Source organism: Fusarium pseudograminearum, chromosome 1, assembly GCF_000303195.2.
Source record: "Fusarium pseudograminearum CS3096 chromosome 1, whole genome shotgun sequence".
Lineage (NCBI taxonomy): Eukaryota > Fungi > Ascomycota > Sordariomycetes > Hypocreales > Nectriaceae > Fusarium > Fusarium pseudograminearum.
The window spans coordinates 1,250,828-1,269,156 of record NC_031951.1 but is presented as its reverse complement, the minus strand read 5'-3'; the positions used below and the strand labels follow the sequence as shown (position 1 = coordinate 1,269,156).

The following is an 18,329-nucleotide window of genomic DNA, read 5'->3' as shown; positions in this document are numbered from 1 at the left end:
CCGAACTACTAGACTAACTCACCGCCTTGCCGTATACCCCCCTACCCCGCATACCTTACAATATTAACTCGTTATTGAAGTCTACTTTTTTATACCTCTCTGTATTTTTTAAATTAAATCCGTATTTTTTTATTTCAATGGCAATAGATTTGCAGTAATCAGATTATAAATATAGAGTTTTCTTGGCCGTTAATAACGTTGAAAATATAGGTTTGCGTGCGTCGGCGCGAAAACACTCTATTAAGATCTCGATATTGAAGGATTGTTGCGCTAGAGCCCACGACATCACAACAGCATATCGGGGAGAACTGTCGCTAACTCCTGAGTAAGAAGATGATCTAGTGAACTATATTATCGAGAGAGAGAAGGCATTCCAGCCTCTTACGAGGTCTAATATATGCGGCTTTGCATAGCAGCTGTCTGAGGTCAATAGGCAGATATCCTATATCGGTAAGAACTGGGTAGACCGGTTCTTCACATGATATTCCTCTATAGAAAAGAAGCCTATAAAGGTCTATAAAGCAGCTAGAAAATATGCTATAATGAGGAAATCGTTATCTGACTACTATAAGGGTCTCTAATAGGTTATTGACAATAAAAATATTACATAAGTAAATATATACAACGTCGATGAAAACGGCATGTAACTTGGGGAAACCTAGGCCGGTATAGTAGCAGGAACAGTTATGACGATATGATCTGAGGTTATCAAGACCGATAATTTAACTTGGGCCTTAGTAATCGAGTATATATCAGCTGGATCTCGCCGTCTTACGCCTGTTATCATATTCACTGGAAAAAACCTCCAAGGACAGTGATTTCCTTGCGTTTTTCCCAGTTAGAAGTACAATACAAGTCCCAAAGGCTGGTCTAACTTAGATATCTTTATGAAGTGGTTTATGGATGTATTTATCCCTGAGATAACGCTATCAGATCCCTCTTAATAGAGACTATTAGTCTTAAATTAATATAAGTTACATATTATACCCGAATTAATGAAAAAGGCTTAATTACACTATATTTAGCTATCTTGGTTACCTTTACATTTATTACATATTACTTAACCACTCGATGTTACTATATTTGGGCCCCTTAAGATATACTATCACCAATTAACTTGCGCTTAGGCTATATATAAAGCAACCTCTCCAAATCAATAATAACTCTTCCTAGAGGCATATAATAAAGCTTCATATAAAGCTATAAGCCGTAGGAATATAATAAGTAGCTTCTTGAAGTCTGGGGTTGCCCCGATCTGCCTTAGGAAGGCTATCGATGTATTGAAGCCTAGGGAGCGGTAACGTAAGGGGTTTGAAGGACCTATGACTCTAAGGAGGCGCCGAGTAACTGATAATGCAACCTGGGGTATGCCTTAAGGAAGTGCCGATATTTAAAAATAATAGAAAGCTGCTTAAAATGAAGGAATTGTATTAATCCGTAACTTCAATTGTATTATAAAGAAGATAATAAAGGCAATTGACAATAAAAACAGTTAAATTCAACGCCTTAAGGAGGAAAAAGCTATTCTTAAAGCTTTAGCGGCGGCTAAAGAGCCTACTGGCCAAGTCCCAGTTGAATTTGATCCAAATGCAGCTTTCCCTTTAATTGACTAGATTATTACAGCGAGAGATTAAGCTGAAAAGAATATTATATATAAATTGAAGGAAAAAGTAAAGGAAATATACCTAAAAGAGCCTAAGAAAAAAACAGTAGATATAATACATATTAGTTAGATAGTATGTAGAATCTCAATTGAATTGGATTAATATATATAATTGTAGAATTATTGGAAGTCATTATTGTGTTGTTAATGTAATGCTATTATAAGTGTGTGGAGTGGGGGGGTATACGGCAAGGCGGTGAGTTAGTCTAGTCTCAGCTGCGACAATTGATTCTCATCCCCAAATGAATCTGGAGCTGAAGCCAGAATAGCTAATCCACTATTGCAAGACCAACAACAACTCCCTACATTACTCGAATTAATGATCTAGAAAGGAGAAATTACAGCGCCATCGTCGATTCTTTCGGGCAAACGGTGCGGCACGCGATCAATAGCCTGAGCGGAACTAAAATTGCCTTTATCGTCCGAAAGGTTTTGAAACTCTTGACCGCCATTGCTGTCGGGCAGTATGTTGGGTTGGTTCCGTTGCAGCGACTCAGCTTCCTATACAGTCACTAGTAGCTGCAGGTAAACTGCAGTCTTTGGCATTGACTCTGCTAGATACCTAGGCAGTCAAAGGGGTTCGGCTGTTGATTCAGCGTGGCTAAGAAAACACAATACGCCGGCATGTCGCAGAGTCAACGCCGTGGCTGGACTACCGGACGCCTCTGGCCCGCGTCTCAGAATTCATTGTAGCGAAAGCTTGTCTCTTTGATGCTTTCATGTTCAATCACCCTGTAGAACTCAAAAAAGGGGGAGTGTTTTATTTTCCAAAGCTTGAATTGTTCACGCCCCCCTCAACTCGAACCCATCTCAACCACCACCTCGAAGCATCCGCGCGTGAATGCTTCAATGACATCAACTACCGAAATGGCGACAATTGTGTGATTGGATTCCCCGGAGATGAGGGCCTTCTCCATTGCTTGAATTGGGAGACAGGCTACCAATAGAGTCTTTCCCCTGCTTCCCCAAACTCTGGTAGTTTCCGGATCTTCAGGAGTGGCTTTTTGAGCCCTGGCCAATAACGACGTGTCACTGTCACAAATCAATTAACGAATGGTCAGATTCAAATTCAATTCAAGTCGCTGGCTGATGAAGGGGACAGTTTTGGCAATCTTAATTTTATATGCAATGCAACATGTGCTGTGCCTGGCTTAGCTTAGCACCTGTAGTTTTATGCGCCCGTCTGTTTTACAGTAAGATTACCACTATTTTTAGGTGGATAATCCCAGGTCGTCTTTACTGGTTGGTGTCACACCCCCGAGTTGTGCAATCAATACCCTCATTGGGTCATGCCTCTCAGCCTCGTACCCCACCTCCGCGCTTTCACTCTCTCCCAGGCGCGCCAAACTCTCAGCCTTGTCCAGACTACCTCCCACCCTTGGCTTAGCATTATCAAAGGAACCCGCAGTATTACCCTACCACGATGGCCTCTGATGACGAGCGTCATGGGGACTCACCCCGTGCTAAGCGTCACAAATCAAGCGGCGACTCCTCCCCCCGACGCGATGGCGAGAATGGCGATGTAGATCAGTCTGCGACAAGAAAGCTATCCATACGAGAGAACCGCAGAAACAGCAGGACTGTCAGTCCAAGTCCCGGCCAAGATGGTGCTGGAGAAAGTCGTTACGAAAGTCGGCGCACATCACGGTCAAGATCACGGTTGAGATCGCAGTCCATATCTAGCAAACGGTCCGACTCTCGACTGCGCTCGCGCTCACCATCTCGAATAACATCACGAACAAGATCACCCCGCTCCTCGCGATCACGCTCTCGATCACAATCATCCTCTCGCCACGCTCCAATAGACTCCCTTTCACCACCAGAAGCTGAATCTTCTCCCTCTCAAGAACCCTTCAAACCCAACTACAAAACCCATCTTGTTCTTCGAGGCCATTCCAAACCTGTCTCACAAGTCCGAATATCGCCAAATGGGCGCTTTATCGCATCTGCGTCGGCGGATGCTACTGTGAAGATCTGGGATGCCACGACAGGCGAGCACATGGATACACTCGTCGGGCATATGGCTGGAGTAAGCTGCCTTGCTTGGACACCCGATAGCAACACCATCGCAAGCGGCTCAGACGACAAAGCTATTCGACTATGGGATCGCGTTACAGGCCGACCAAAGACAACGACCCGAAAGAGTGTAGCTGGTCAAGATATGGCACCCTTGAAGGGTCACCACAACTATATCCATTGCTTAGCATTCTCACCAAAGGGCAATATTCTTGCCAGTGGCTCCTACGACGAAGCTGTCTTCTTGTGGGATGTGCGTGCAGGTAGACTTATGCGCAGTCTACCTGCACACAGTGATCCTGTCAGCGGGATTGATTTTAGTCGAGACGGAACGCTGGTTGTGAGTTGCTCGACAGACGGTTTGATGTATGGACCTCTTACCCTCATCTCCTGATATATCTACTGACAGAATATCCAGTCGTATATGGGACACATCAACCGGTCAATGTCTACGGACTCTCGTTCACGAAGACAATCCAGCCGTTGCCAACGTTTGCTTCGCCCCCAACGGCCGCTTCGTCTTGGCCTTTAATTTAGATAATTGCATTCGCTTATGGGATTATGTTTCTGGCACTGTTAAAAAAACATATCAAGGTCACATCAACGACAAGTTTGCCGTTGGAGGCTGCTTTGGAGTCCTAGGCGGGGCTCCCTTTATCGTCTCTGCTAGCGAAGATGGCAGTATCGTCATGTGGGACGTTGTATCAAAAACGGTGCTGCAACGGGTCGAAGGCCACAAGGGTGTGTGCTTCTGGGTGGACGTCCACGGTGAGACAATGGTGACCGCAGGACAGGATTGCACGATAAAAGTGTATCGACATATCAGAGATGCTCCCAAGGCTAATGGCGAGGTGAGCAAGGTGGAGAAGGACCCAAAGCCTGAAGCACAGGAGGACGTGGTAATGGAAGACGCATAGATCGCTGCCACATTAATAGCGAATGTGCTGCATTCTAACGAGGGTCAATACTCATGACAGGCTTGCCGCCTAAGTCAACATATGTGAACACAAGCGCTGATCCTGAATTGATCAATCTTTTGGATGCTCAAGTCCAATCTATACATCCATCCGTCTATATCCCAACCGTCCGTCTATTTTCCCCAAACCATATAGCCAGAACAAGTGTCTCGAACCTCAGTGCTGTCCGAGCCAGCTTTTAACGTAACTCGACATTGACATGGTGGGCACCAACGCGCATACCCTGGGAATAGATAGTGAAGTCCGCCCATCCATCCTCATAATTCATTTCGATGACATATACAACCTTGCGAAGGACTTTCCCAAGAGGGGTGGTCTGCGTTGGGAACGACTCGATGTTGATGTCGCCTGTCCATTGGATCTCACACAGCGGTTCCATACTTGAATCCCATACCTTGGGCGGCTGAGACTCAGTGCAACTATAGATAAAATTCTGCATTTTATCAATACCTCCAGAGCACAGTCGCAAAAAGTCTTTTTGACGCGTTTTTTTGGTCAACAAAGGTTCTCCCTATTAAAGTCAGCGTCATAAGTCATAGAGTTGGTCCATGGCATTGCCAACCTCGCGTATAAACCATTCCATTTTGTGGACTTTCCACACTTGGTCATCCTCTGACCAGTACTTCTCGCATCCAATATGCTCGTCCGGTCGAAATAGGGTGTCTGACAATACTCCGTAGCTTCTCAGAGCAACTCGGGTGTCAATCTCTGGTCCAAGACTCGCTTCAGGGCCGTGGCCATTGATGCCATAAATGACAGCACCGCGGCAAATTGCCGTCCAGCTATGACACAATCAGCCATGTGCTCGCCCATGTATTACGAGTATAGATAACTTACGGTTTGTCCCCTTTGGATCGTAGGACCGTCGCGTTAAATGTCGTCTTCAGTCGGCTGAAGAGGTAGGGACTGCGGCCGAATCCTCCAACAAGGACGATGTACTATGCATGTTAACGCAAGAACTCAAATGTCCGATTCTATAAAAGTGCTTACAATGGCTGGTCTGCGACATTTCTTTTGAACGGCATTGATCTGATGACCGATAAGTGCCTCGATCTTGCTGATTCGACGACTGACAAGTGCCTCGATCTTGTTGATAATGGGGTTGTAGACAGACCATATTTCGTCCCTAATCAATCAAGTCATCATCCTGTTGACAAACTGGTATTGCAAATGACTCACGAACTAAGGTCAATTGCCTTTCGTCGCTTCATATTCCCGCCGGATGTCGGACCGCTGCAGCTGTCAGGCAGGTCAACTTGCCAAGTCCGGTTCTGGTTCGAGAATTGTGGCTTGATTCCATGCTCCCACTCATTGTTGAGAAACATTTTCTGTTCTGCAATACTCACGCTTGGCCATGAGCCTGGGGTGACTTTTCCTTTGATGAGCTCCAGGAACTCTTCGTCAAGAAACACGCCTCCACACAACTTGCCTAAGACTCTTAGTTGCTGCAGTATCATGCATCGACCGGAAACTCACCTTCACTTCCATCCCATTTTTTGACGACAAATGGATAGGTAGATTCAACCACACAGCTGATGAGATCCTACTGCTGTATTAGGATTTTGTGAACATGAACTCGACCATAACTTACGACTGTGCCACCTCCAGCGTCACAAATAACCATAGTGTCTCCTGCCTGCAGTATTGTAAGTGGACGGTTACCAATGTTGAACATTTCGAACCATACCTTCACAGTTGACGTATCCCGAAAGTCCTGCATGGTAGCCAGCGCTGCTGCTTGCGGCTCGGAGATGAAGCAAACGGTAGTGTTACCGCAGGGTCTAGGACTGCGAATCCTGGAAACTTCAACAGCCTTCTCCATACGATACCGTGCGTAGGGAGACCAGATGGCGGGTAGTGTAACCACTACTTGGAATTCAGAATTCCGCACCAGCTCCTTCCCAAGCTTGGACTCAATGGAATCCATTGCGTGGCTCCAGATCTTACTCAAGAAACACCCGATAGCATCGATGGGGCCCTTCTTCATGGTCTCCAAGAGTTCTCTGGAATGTTGAAATTGAGAAGAATTGGTTATTTTAGCAGGTATGTCCTTTTCATCGATGAGAAGAAGCTTGAACCACTTCAGGGCATCCTTATCGGCAGGTACAGAATAGCCCCAGGAGGTGTCGCTGCCACTGCTGTAAAACAATTGGGTTGGTACCTTTTTAGCGGGTGAGCGATGGTTGAGCTCTGTTTTCCAGCCCGTGACAACTTGGATGTTTTCGGGTTCTCTGGAAGAAGCCCAAGCTATTCCCGAGTATCTGGCAGAGTTGCTTCGTGAGTAAGAGCCTTCCTCAAACTAGATGTAGGTGGCAATCACACCATGGAGTGAAAACTTACGTTGTCCCGAAGTCTATGCCGATGGTGATAACATCACCAGTGGGGGTTTCTGCCGCCATTTCTGTTGTCTTACTGCTTTTACTTTCGATGTACTCAGGGAAGTGTTGGGCTGGGGGGATTGTAGACCAAGAAAAGGGGGAGAGTAGTGTTGGTGTATGGTCAGAATTGAGATAACGTTGGCTGTTCAGTACCTGTGATGGAAAGGAAAGAAATCGGAGAAGAGGTTAAGCCAAGGAAGGTTTTAAGGGAGAATTGAAGCGACCAAGTTCTGGCCAGGATGATTCTGCTTGCACTGGCACACCGGGCACTTGCAGCCAGCCACAAACCAAAGAACAAAGGAACAAGTTCAACCAGCTTCATTCATGACCCTTTATGCATTAGCTCATACATTTGGTGCTTACTAGTATTCCCCTCAAAGAACATTTAATCTCCCTTTATCCTTTGCTTTCTTTCCTTTTTTCTTCTTTCCCTTTTCACCGCTCTTCATGTGTCTTTGTCTGGGACTTAACTGCTATCTTCACCACCCTCAGGGTATCAGAAAAATTAGCTGCTCAAAGCACAAGAGACAAAATCAATAGGTCAGTTTATGCTGTTTAGACCAGGCTTCTTGGGCTACTTATTTTTTATACTAAGGGTTAGGCTTAAGGGGTCAACTTTTCTACCACTAGAACACCAACACCCGACACTCCCTCACAACATCTCATCCCTGCCTCTGTCACTTCTCAGTGATACGGCCACTCCAAGAAGCCCCAAGTTGAGACAAGACAAAGCCTCAAGGGCCAATTATTTCCATTCTGCTGGTCATCCTTTCGGTGCGTTCACTCCCACTCTACTCACCAGCTCATACTTGTCCACTCTCAGTCATTGACTTGCTACAATCCAGGACACTATCCTTTCGTTCAACAATCAGGATGGTTGTGGAAACTCGTTCGCGGAAGCGGAAGTTGAAGCCGGATCCAACTTCTCGTGCCAAGAAAGAATCGTCCGACCCCAGTGCGCAGTCTAGCAGTGAAGTTGACAACCAGACAGCGAAAGAACTACTCGCGAGGCAACAGCTGGGCCATGATGATTTCATCCAAGACTACCGCGCTGCTGCCGCTCAAGAGAGATCCCAGCTAGCTGAGATGGTACAGAGTGGAATACAAACCGGCATGGATCAAATCGCCGGTCGTGTCGAAAGAGTCTTGAAACGAACTACCCAGACTTCATTGCTTTTGGAGGTTGAAGACCTTAAAAAGCAGCTGGAATCGGAGAAAATTCAGCACAAAGTCCTCAAAGCCAATTACGACAATCTAGCTAGGAACTCCGACGATCAAAAGAAGAAACTCCCGAATGCAATCAAACGATCCAAGGAATATTACAAGGTGCGTAATCAGATACTCAACCTCCTGAATGGCGGTGTCCATCCGATCGAGACGAAGGATGATGAAGTCATGTATGGATGGAAGTGCATGACTTTCAGCATCAAACAATTGGCTCGTAAACTGGTTGGTGCTTCATCAGGACAGCCACTCGACGACGAAGTCACGCAGCGGCTACAACGTGTTTCGAAAGATTATCGCAAACAGATCCAAGATCCAGATTTTCGCGATTTGCTCATGAGAGGCTACATATGGCTTCTTTTACAAGACATTGTGTTTGACTCCAAAAAAGACTTTTGGGGCGGACCTGGTGTAAGAGTACTCAAGATGACTCACGATAACCTTATCGGTCAGTACCCATGTTATCGCTTCATAGAATTATCCTGACAACTGTTTCAGCGCATGTTGGAGAGACAGGATGCGATTTGGACGCCGAGCCGCCTGTTGCTCGCATCGCAGAATGGTTAGCTAAAGGCTCAGAAATAATGACAAAGCTCTGTGAAAAAGGCAGCATTGGCATCGATCATGTGGTGGACGTCGAGACCGAACGCCTGCGACCTTTTATGGTTGATCAAAAACCCGGATTTGACAGGACTGATAAGATGGTCTCGGAAGAACTGAAAGACATCATCGACTCTGCGGTTGAGCTTGATATAAATCGGATGAGTTCCTTGTCAATCTACGATATATACTGGGGGGACCGGGCACAAGACTCAGGTAACTTGGAGCGATGGAACCCAGATCTCATGGAAGTTGAAGGCTGGGAGCATGAGGTGTCCCCAGAGAGCCGTGTTCAGTTCCGCATCTCGCCTATTCTTTACAGAGTCGGCATATGCAATGGTAGCGCGTATGATCAATTCAATCTTCTGGCCGAGAGCCAGGTAGTCTGTGATTAGCGCAGTATCGTCAGTCTCTCATTGCGGTTGAAGAGGAGCCAGTTTAGTAGGGGGGTTACGATGTAGGGAAATCACTTGGGTGATGGTGAGGAGCAAACAGGAAGCACCACAACAAGTTGCGCTGGGATTTTTCTTATTTTTGTATTTTTGATATTAAAACAAGTTGAGGAACATCTTGTCACAGGTTCGAGTGCCATCACAATCGACTCGCAAATAGGTAGTTGACTCAATATATGTATCTGCAACCATAAAACAGATCCATGAAAACTTCTTATACTTTTGACAGAAATAAACATAAAACAATTACGTAGCAAAAAGCCATCCCATGGTACTCTTCCTATTAGGAGGGTAACAGAAAGGCTGGCCTCCTAGGCCTTGTGGTACAGAAATAAACAGCCTAAAGGTATAATCTAAGCAACATAAGATGACCTACTAATTTCGTCTCTTATGCTCCCAGCGACCATTTTTTCTGATACCCTGAGGTCCTCCTCCCTCTTCATTAGCAGTAATACTCCACCGTCATATGTTCTACCATCCCACGTATGCATCTATATCACACTGCCCCGAAACCACAATTAGGTATTAATCAGAACCCTCAAACTCCAAATCCAAAATAAAGAAATGCTGTCCGTACAAATGAGCTATGTCGTCAAAGCGATGTCGTTAGTTGCTTAGGCGCCGAGCCCGAGGCCCAGCCTGATAGCCGCAGCCAGCCCGCCTTGTCGCGGTTGCTCATAGCTGAATGCCGCGGGGGTGGGAGTGGGCTGGAAGGGTGTCACGGTGGGACTGGTTGTGGCAGTGTCCGCGGTCGTCTCAGTAATTGTGGTTTCCGATGTCTCCGCGGTAGAAGTGAAGATCTCGGTGGTTGAAGGAGTGGGGATCACTGGGGGTGCCTGCGAGCTGGTGACATCAAGGGAAGTGGTTTCAGCAGAGGATGGCTCGGTCTCTGAGCTTGTGGTGCTATCTGTGGTTGAGACGATGATGGGATCCTCGGAGGTTGTAGGAATCACGGGAGGAATGGTCGAGTTGGTGGTGATAGAGATGGTAGAGTACTCAGAAGGCTCACTGCTGATGACAGGAGGGTTGTAAACGGGCGGTGTGTAGATGGGATCAACATAAGCGCTGGTCGAGAGCGAAGCAGAAGTCTCACTGGTGGCAGAACCTGTGGGAGTTGGGATAATGGGCTCAATAGTTGAAGAGTTGCTGGGGATGACAGGGACTGAGTACACCGGGGGTTCAGCAGGCTTGGTATAGACTGGTGGGGTGTAGATTGCGTTGTCGGTGGTCAAAGAGATGACTGGAGGCTCAACAGTAGAGGAGTTACCAGGGATCACAGGACCAGGGTAAGCTGGCTTTGTGTAAACGGGGACCGAGTACACGGGAGTTTCAGCCGGCTTTGTGTAAATAGGAGGAGTAACGACTGAGGTGTTACCGGGCAAAACAGGCTTCGTATAGACCGGGGCTGAGTAGGTGGGTGTGTCCACGGGCTTGGTGTACATAGGTACTGTTCCGTTACCGGAAGCAAGAGAAGAGTAAGCAGGCTTGGTGTATACGGGAGGAACGTATCCCGACTGTGTACCAGTCGAGTTACCATAAGCAGGATCCGAGTACACAGGCTTGGTGTTGGCCGGCTTGGTGTAAACTGGAGGAGAAATCTGTCCATCAGGAGAGCTGTAGACTGCGCTTTGCCTGGGGGTCTGGTAAGTGGGCGCGGCATGCTGGTCGATAGGCGTGGTGAATGAGTATCCGATGGTCGAGTTGATGTGAGGATAGTCATTGCCAGTTTTTGTTTGAGAAGGCGCCGCATATGTCGAGTTGGCAGGGTGGTAGGGGGAACCTGTGCTCTCACTACCGTATGGAAGTGTCGAAGCGTACTTGGTAGGAGGCACAAGGACGGTGTTGCTGATACTCACGGTCTTGGTGCAGTCTTTACAAGTCTCAGTGGTGTAGTGAGCTCCGTCGGATGAAGCAGTGACGGTGACTGTGACATCGACAGTTCTGGTAGAGACAAATACATAGTTGGTAGGGCATTGGATGGTTGGCTCAAGAGTTGTCGAGTTGATTACAGGAGTAGTGGTGTTTTGGGGAGGCGTGTAACTTTTGATGGGAATGTACTTGGGAGGAGTATAGTCATTAGCAGATCGAGCAACTCGGGGTTGAACCTGAAATTATGTTAGTATGTGTTTGCTTTAAGTGAAGTAAAAATACATACTCGACCGAACCAAGGACCGCGAGGAGCAGCTTCAGCAACCGTGCCAAGAAGGCCAACGGCGCCAACAATTGAAGGCAGAAGCATATTGTAAGAGGAAGTTTGAAGAGGAGGAAGAAGAGGGTTGATGAGATTGATCAGCTAAAAGCTAATGAAGCTGTATGTGAGAGTGAGAGTATGGCAAGAGATGCTGAGTCTGGTGGTGAGAGAATCACTTCTGGGACGCATCCCATCGTCTTTAAGTACAATTTCATTTTGATCAAAGGGTTCTCCTCAAGGAGTTGAATATCAGCACAAGGGTGGTAAAATATTGAAAATTGGCAGGATGAAATATTGAAAAGTGGTTGATTATACGAAAAGGGCACGACGTATATTGGAAGAGGGATGGTTGTATGCGAAAAGGAAGACGTAGATAAACACAGCACAAGGGCGGCTTCACTTGGCGGGGGCACTTTATCAATTCAAAGGGAGTTTTTGGCGCCAACCACAAGGCTTGAGCTAGATCTTCAGTGGCACAATACTAAGGGAACAAAGGGCGGAAGAAGCAATTAATTGTCTACAGCGAGGGAAGAAAAGACAAAGAGTGGACTTTTCAATTCCGATCAGATCTAAGGGCTAGGTAATTAGCAGTATCAGATCTTCCTGTCATCCAAAGGGCAGTATAAGTGAAAGACTTTATTGTTCATACATACTCTTATCATTCCCTTCATTTATAGTAATGGGATGATATTCATCTCAAGTGCACAGCGCGTCATACAGTACAACATTGTGTCCCAGTAGCCAGTCGTATAATGAAACAGTCCCTACGAGTAACATCACAAAGAGTGCACACAATTCATCCAATCATGAGGTACAAGTCTGCTTCCATTCACAGCCAACTCAGTGTGGTCTGTGGGTATAGTGCCTGCCTATCTGTCTGTCTCTCTCTGTGTGTGCGTGTTTGTCCTGTCGAATCATCCATAGTGTGCAGGAATGGGTATCAAGAGGGCCACGCAATCGCCGTCGTGCCCTTTGTAAAAGCTAAGAAGAAACCAACAAAAACCATATGCTTATGCCGCCAAGAATAATCAGTAAACCATCGCCCGTGATGCAATCATAAAGTATCAAGTATCGTCCCATGGCAGCTTGAGCTACGCATGCTGTAAGCCGGCAGATTTGGAGATAAACCATATCTCAGCCAACCGTCCACCGCCAACCAATCAATCAATCCTCCCAGATGGTCTCGAGATCAATGTCCCCTCGACGCTCGGCACCGCACACACTCCAGCGCTTTCGCTTATCTCTAGAGCCGAACCCCATTGTGCGTCCTCGGATCTGGCCATCTTTCCCTTTCAGGTCTGAGGGGTCATTTCCTTCAGCAGCATCTGCATCCGCCTTGAGCTGGGCAATTCTTTCAGCTTCCAGCGCCGCTTCTTCGGCGTCAGGCGTGTCGGGAATAGTCTCCAAACTGGAGATGCTGGGACTTCGGGATCTGGTTGATGTTGGTGTGGATGGAACCGAGGAGTAGGTGGTCCCGTAGCTTCCTGAAAGAGCGTCGTAGCTTCGATAAGAGGATGAGGATGAGATTGAAGATGAAGGAGTCGAGGGGAAGGTTCCTAGGGAGCCAGTGCTCGAAGATGTGAAGGACCGCAGAGGGGAAGATGGTCGTCGAAGTCGCGCGGGAGTGCTTGTGGAAATGCCCATAATGGGAGAAGTGCTTCGTCTCTCATGCCTCTGCTCGGGTTCAAGAACTGAAGTTCGTACTGGCGAAATAGGTGGGAAAGACTCATCAGCAGGCTTTCGTGGAATTCGCACTCTACTAGGTGACGCAGACGGGCTTCCAGGTCGGTGCTGGGACAAGAACAGAATATGGCCTGAGCCGTTGACACCTGGCATGGATTGAGTGCGGGACATTGGGGGCGCGAGACTCGTTGTAGAACGAGACCTGGTGTGAGCTCCCGACAGGGGAGAAGTGGTGCGTGGTCGATAGGGAATGAATGGCGAGGAAGACCAAGATGGTGAAGCAGGCGAAGTCGGGCTTGGGTCGGTACTCCGTCTCAGGTTTGGTGGCTTTCGGGGCAGGTCGATGCTGAGGTTAGAGATGGCGTTGGGGTTTTGCAGTCGCAGCGATGGCACGACTGGCGAAGCGGCGGGTGACGCAGAAACAGAGGTGGAAGCGGAAACAGGAGCAGGGGTGGGAGCTGGACGGAACTCCTCCATACGCTCTGTCTCAGGAACTGGTTCCATTTTGAGATTGGTAATCGGTGGGTGGAAACAGAAACAGAAACGTGATACGATGTACGGCAATACAGTACGGCACGGCACGACACGGATGACAAGAAAGTTGAGAGCCAAGCCGGTGTCGTCAGGACATCAACGATGGCATGCGCAATTGTGCCGGCTTGAAGCTTGATCGCGTCTTGGCCGACGAGCAATGGCGTCGATTTGGAGGTTTATTCGTCGAGGCAGAAATGATCGTCAGCGGCGGTCCTACGGGAGCTCTCTGTCTCTGTCTTTGTCGGCGGCTGCAAGTCGGTGCTCTTTTTGGATTGGCAGGCGGCGCAGCACAAGTAAAAGGGCGTCAAGGGAGCGAGCGATCACAGTGACGAGCGAGTGGGATTGGATTGAGTTCGGTTCAACTTCAGCGCGACAGAAAGGCGGGGGTGGATCAAGCTTTTGGGGGAACCCGAGGTGGAAAGGACGGCTTTTCTGTTTGTTTTGCGAGCCTGGTGGAGAGGCTATACTTTTGTGGTGCAGTGATATGCAGTGCAGTTACGGTGCTGCAGCTGTAGTTCGAGGTCCAGTGCGATTCTGTTTTTGGGGTCGAGAGGAGAGAGGGGAGAAAGGCGGCGAAGGGGAAACCTTGTAATCGTTGACTCTCGGGAGGTGGCACTATTTCAGGCGACGTGAAATAAGAGTAGGTGAAGCAGAGACAAGTAGAGGGGGTTTTGAGTTTGAAAGAGGTTAAAGATGAGGAAAACGGATAAAGCGTTTGAAGGAGATGAAAGTGAGTTGAGAATGTTTTGAGAGGGAAGGCAGTTGCCCGTGAGGGAGAGTGACAAGTGACAAGTGACACTGCCCGGGCGCGTGTTTGAATTCTAACTAATAGCAATCCAGTGTGATAGACGGTCAGTCAGTGCAGGGTCTGCTAAGGTACCTCCGCTAGTAGAAATGGAGGGGCTAGGTACCTGTGGAGGAACGTGCAGTGCCCACTAGGGACCTTTTTAGCGGGCACTTGAGCTGGGTTCAGTGGATGACGGGTCCAGGGTATTTGACGGTCAAGAATTGGGTGACAGTTCAATTAAATGGAAAGATTAGTAGTAAGTAGCAGAGGAAAGGATAAATTGGATAAATCCTTTATTTGAACCTCATGGACTTTGGGCAACCTTTTGTTTTCCCATCTTGTTCGGTTCAGATGCAAACTCTACTGCATCAATGCTCCCTGCAACATCCATCACTTCTGTCAACGTTACTTACATGTACCCAAGTTACCAGGGTTTTGAATCTAAAACAAAGCAGCTCTCTTTACATACCTGACACTTGCTACATCGTCCCATGGTCTTACCCAGTAGCATCCAGTCAATCCAAGGGACTATTCAAATCACAACAGCAACAAGCCGTAATTAAACAAATGATTCGTGACTACAGCTTTCAGGTCATGTCATGCCATGCACTGAAATGCAATGCAACGCGGCGCGGGGTAGGGCGCATTACTTCCATCGTCAAGCCTCTCTCTCTTTTACTCGCTCTCTTCAAGTCATATCACATTCCGTTTCCACATCAACAACAAACAGACAAAACATATTCAACCACTTAATAAGCACGCATTGCATTTAACCCAACCATTCGTAACTTGTCGCTTAATTGCCTCAAACCTCAGTCAGTCCCTTGGGAAACGGTTTGATAGAGTAGGTATCGCAATGAGACGATCCCAAAGATCGGCCCCAAACTAAACTCGACCGCCCTTCCAGAACGTGACACTACCTAAACTGATCAGTTTTAGTCGTGAATTCCCTAATCCGGTAGCCCGCTTGACCGTTCGACCGCTGAAACCGTTCAGCCACTCGCCGCGTTTGCATTCTGCTCTACTTCTCTCCAGTCCCTGCAGTCTGGTACGAATAGACGCCTCTCGGAACTATTCACTCGACATCCCGACTGAGTTTCAGGGGCCTCGTCGTGGGCCCTTTACGGGGGAACCGAGAGCCCGGGCCACAGGCACATGCACAGTAGCTTCGCTTCTGCTTGGCTTCTGCGGATCAGAACCCGGGAGGCCTTTCGAGCATACTAGCAGCAAGACAAAGAAGTGGGACAAACAGCAACAATAAAGTCCCTCAAATGGCTCAGAAACGATACCGCAGTAGCAGCATAAACACCAACGTGGAGCATGCATAGTTACATACATACAGACTTCGCTAGCGGGTTGTCCCATCGTTCGCCAGTCGTACTGTACCTGGGAGGCTTAGATAGAGTTGCGCCAATCCCAGAATTGTTCATGCATGCATTATGTATTTATGCGTGGCAAAAGCTCCATTTCCTCTCATTTCATTTGTCTGCCATTTCGCTGCGCTTAGCTCGCCGTCGTCCAGCCACGTTCTGAATCGTGAAGCCAATAGCCACTCAATTTGACGTGACAAGTCCTTGAGTCAGTCAAGCCCGATGACCAGCAACCAACCAACTATTCGTACAAAGTACAGTAACGCTTGACGCCTGGACCTGACTACAGTGTTGCCTTGATCCTGGTGAGACCCTTGCGCAGGGATGGATGGTTAAGGGCTGAAGAAAGCGCAAAACAGATACTTGAGCTCATTGGGTACACTGCCATACCACGAGCGCTATCGCCAGATGAGTGATTTGCCCTGGTCGAAATGACGTCGAGTCTTTGACATGTTCTTAATGCCAAGGACCAATATCCATGATGCATATACTCCGTACAGACTGGGGGATCAAGACTCAACTTGATCAACACCAATCCAACATCACATGAGTTGTTGATCACGCGAGCTGCTTGCTGCTCACTCAACTGAAACAACTGAGATCCTAAACCCCAGATTTCTCACCGTCTGTACCCGAACCTTTGGGGACCTGGCGCTACTGCACGACAGTTCCATATTTAGTTCCCGCCAACTCAATGTTCCGACGCCATCGTATCAGCTCTTGTTAGAACGGATCATGTTTTCAGCTCTTTATTCGTCATGATGTTTCCAAGCTGAGGAGTTATCTCTTCGTATAATAACGCCGAACACGTAAACGGAGGCCTCTAGTAGCACAGGCACATGCACACACACGCACAAGCAACACGTATGTATATCGTTCAATAGACACTTGTCGGTTCATTTGTCAGCGATAGAATATGACATGCAAGATTGAGCCTTTTCAGGGGAATTCATTAAGGACATGCTCGCTTATACGCGGGACTTCATATGGTTAAGCGACAAGCTAAGTGGTCATGTGTTAGAGTTGATCACATGCGTATCGCTTTGTTCACAACTCAATACTGCATGTATTGTTCAATACATCTGAATTTGTCGAGCTGTACTAGTTATGATGTATGTATCTCATGTTCATTCATCTCTCATGTTCAAACGTTACAACCGCCCTCAACGCCATAACACATTGATGCAACAATCAGAAGAAGCAACCAGTCTATCCAACCGCTGATGTAGAGGTAGATAAAGAGTCAGATCCAAGCCAATATCAGCATTATCCAATGCTCAATGAATCATAGTATATCAACTATTCAGTCACTGCTGCTCCAGGACGTGGGAGCTGGTCAGGTCCGAAAGACATAGGCAAAATCTGCAAACCATTAATCGCAAATCTAGGAATAAGAAAAGTATCATGACTGACCTGTTCCAACTTGACAACTACAAAATCCTCATTCTTGTCAAACATAATAATAGGCGTATCCAACTTGCAAAACTCTCGAATGCTATATCAGCAACCTCGTTAGTCAAAACAACACATTACAGCAACTTCTATCACCAGCCAAAACAGCATAAAACTCACAACTGTCTGCACATCCCGCAAGGGCTCGCAGGAGGCGCAATATCCGTAGCTACGGCGATGGCCCGGAACCCACGGTGACCGCTTGTCACAGCCGTACCGAGAGCGACACGCTCTGCACAAGTTCCCACAGGGTACGACGCATTCTCAACGTTGGCACCGCTAGTGAGCTTGCCCTCGCTTGACAGAACCGTGGCTCCGACGCGGAACTGGCTGTAGGGGCAGTAGGCGGTCGCCTTTGCTGCTGTTGCACGAGTACGGAGCTCCGAGAACTCTTCCGGCGAGATGCCGTGTGCTTTGCAAACCTCTGCCGTTTTGGCGGTGTCGCCTCTGGTGATGGTCTCTGGAGTTTCCATTGGTCAAGAAGAAAGAGTAGGGGAAAAGGGAAAAGGGGAAAAGGGGAAAAGGGGAAAGGGGAAGAAAGGGAAGGGAAAGAAAGAAAGAGAGCGTGTGATCGAGGGATGAGTGATGTTTATATGTTGATATCTTGTCCCGTGTCCCGTTACACGATCGGGCGGGCCCTTATCGTTCATGTCTCCGCATCGGGCGCCTCCGTAATGCGGGGCTGGGCGCCGAAATGACGGACCTTCGGCAGTTTCCTACCAGCCAAGCATGGTGATTGCAGTAACATTCACTACCTATGGTCGTATTCAAGAACAGGTAGCTTGCAAGTTCAAGTATGTAAGTATTATTAGATGCTGACACGCATCTACTCATGTTCATGTTCCTCCTTTCCCCTCCAAATTGTAACCAGCCATTCTCATTACAAATATAAGCACATAAGACAGAGCAGCACAAAACTCCAAACTCATCGCTCGTGCCTACCGTCTACCTAGCGAGTTGTTGTAGACTGGTGCTTGAACGAACCCGGCAATCCCCTCATCC

General features: G+C 47.7%; 6 protein-coding genes across 6 annotated transcripts, besides 1 other annotated feature; 2 read left to right on the top strand and 4 right to left on the bottom strand.

Moving 5' to 3' along the window:
* Positions 1 to 3,086: 3,086 nt before the first annotated feature.
* Positions 3,087 to 4,596, top strand: FPSE_00076 (uncharacterized protein; the record flags this gene model as incomplete). Its single annotated transcript, XM_009253196.1, has 2 exons — positions 3,087 to 4,045; positions 4,098 to 4,596. The coding sequence occupies 2 exons, from the start codon at positions 3,087 to 3,089 to the stop codon at positions 4,594 to 4,596; spliced, it is 1,458 nt and encodes a 485-aa protein (XP_009251471.1).
* A 238-nt stretch (positions 4,597 to 4,834) lies between these two features.
* FPSE_00075 (uncharacterized protein) lies at positions 4,835 to 7,055 on the bottom strand (the record flags this gene model as incomplete). The annotated part of the gene is made up of 9 exons (XM_009253195.1): positions 4,835 to 5,167; positions 5,219 to 5,438; positions 5,494 to 5,594; positions 5,647 to 5,782; positions 5,836 to 6,085; positions 6,133 to 6,199; positions 6,248 to 6,292; positions 6,344 to 6,917; positions 6,997 to 7,055. The coding sequence occupies 9 exons, from the start codon at positions 7,053 to 7,055 to the stop codon at positions 4,835 to 4,837; spliced, it is 1,785 nt and encodes a 594-aa protein (XP_009251470.1).
* An 852-nt stretch (positions 7,056 to 7,907) lies between these two features.
* Positions 7,908 to 9,253, top strand: FPSE_00074 (uncharacterized protein; the record flags this gene model as incomplete). The annotated part of the gene is made up of 2 exons (XM_009253194.1): positions 7,908 to 8,706; positions 8,757 to 9,253. 2 exons carry the CDS (start codon positions 7,908 to 7,910, stop codon positions 9,251 to 9,253), a joined length of 1,296 nt encoding a protein of 431 aa, XP_009251469.1.
* A 671-nt stretch (positions 9,254 to 9,924) lies between these two features.
* Positions 9,925 to 11,549, bottom strand: FPSE_00073 (uncharacterized protein; the record flags this gene model as incomplete). The annotated part of the gene is made up of 2 exons (XM_009253193.1): positions 9,925 to 11,415; positions 11,466 to 11,549. 2 exons carry the CDS (start codon positions 11,547 to 11,549, stop codon positions 9,925 to 9,927), a joined length of 1,575 nt encoding a protein of 524 aa, XP_009251468.1.
* A 1,116-nt stretch (positions 11,550 to 12,665) lies between these two features.
* Positions 12,666 to 13,688, bottom strand: FPSE_00072 (uncharacterized protein; the record flags this gene model as incomplete). Its single annotated transcript, XM_009253192.1, has 1 exon — positions 12,666 to 13,688. The coding sequence occupies one exon, from the start codon at positions 13,686 to 13,688 to the stop codon at positions 12,666 to 12,668; it is 1,023 nt and encodes a 340-aa protein (XP_009251467.1).
* Positions 13,689 to 17,174: 3,486 nt separating this feature from the next.
* Positions 17,175 to 17,800, bottom strand: FPSE_00071 (uncharacterized protein; the record flags this gene model as incomplete). Its single annotated transcript, XM_009253191.1, has 3 exons — positions 17,175 to 17,237; positions 17,289 to 17,370; positions 17,448 to 17,800. The coding sequence occupies 3 exons, from the start codon at positions 17,798 to 17,800 to the stop codon at positions 17,175 to 17,177; spliced, it is 498 nt and encodes a 165-aa protein (XP_009251466.1).
* An 8-nt stretch (positions 17,801 to 17,808) lies between these two features.
* Positions 17,809 to 17,883: a repeat region.
* Positions 17,884 to 18,329: the final 446 nt, after the last annotated feature.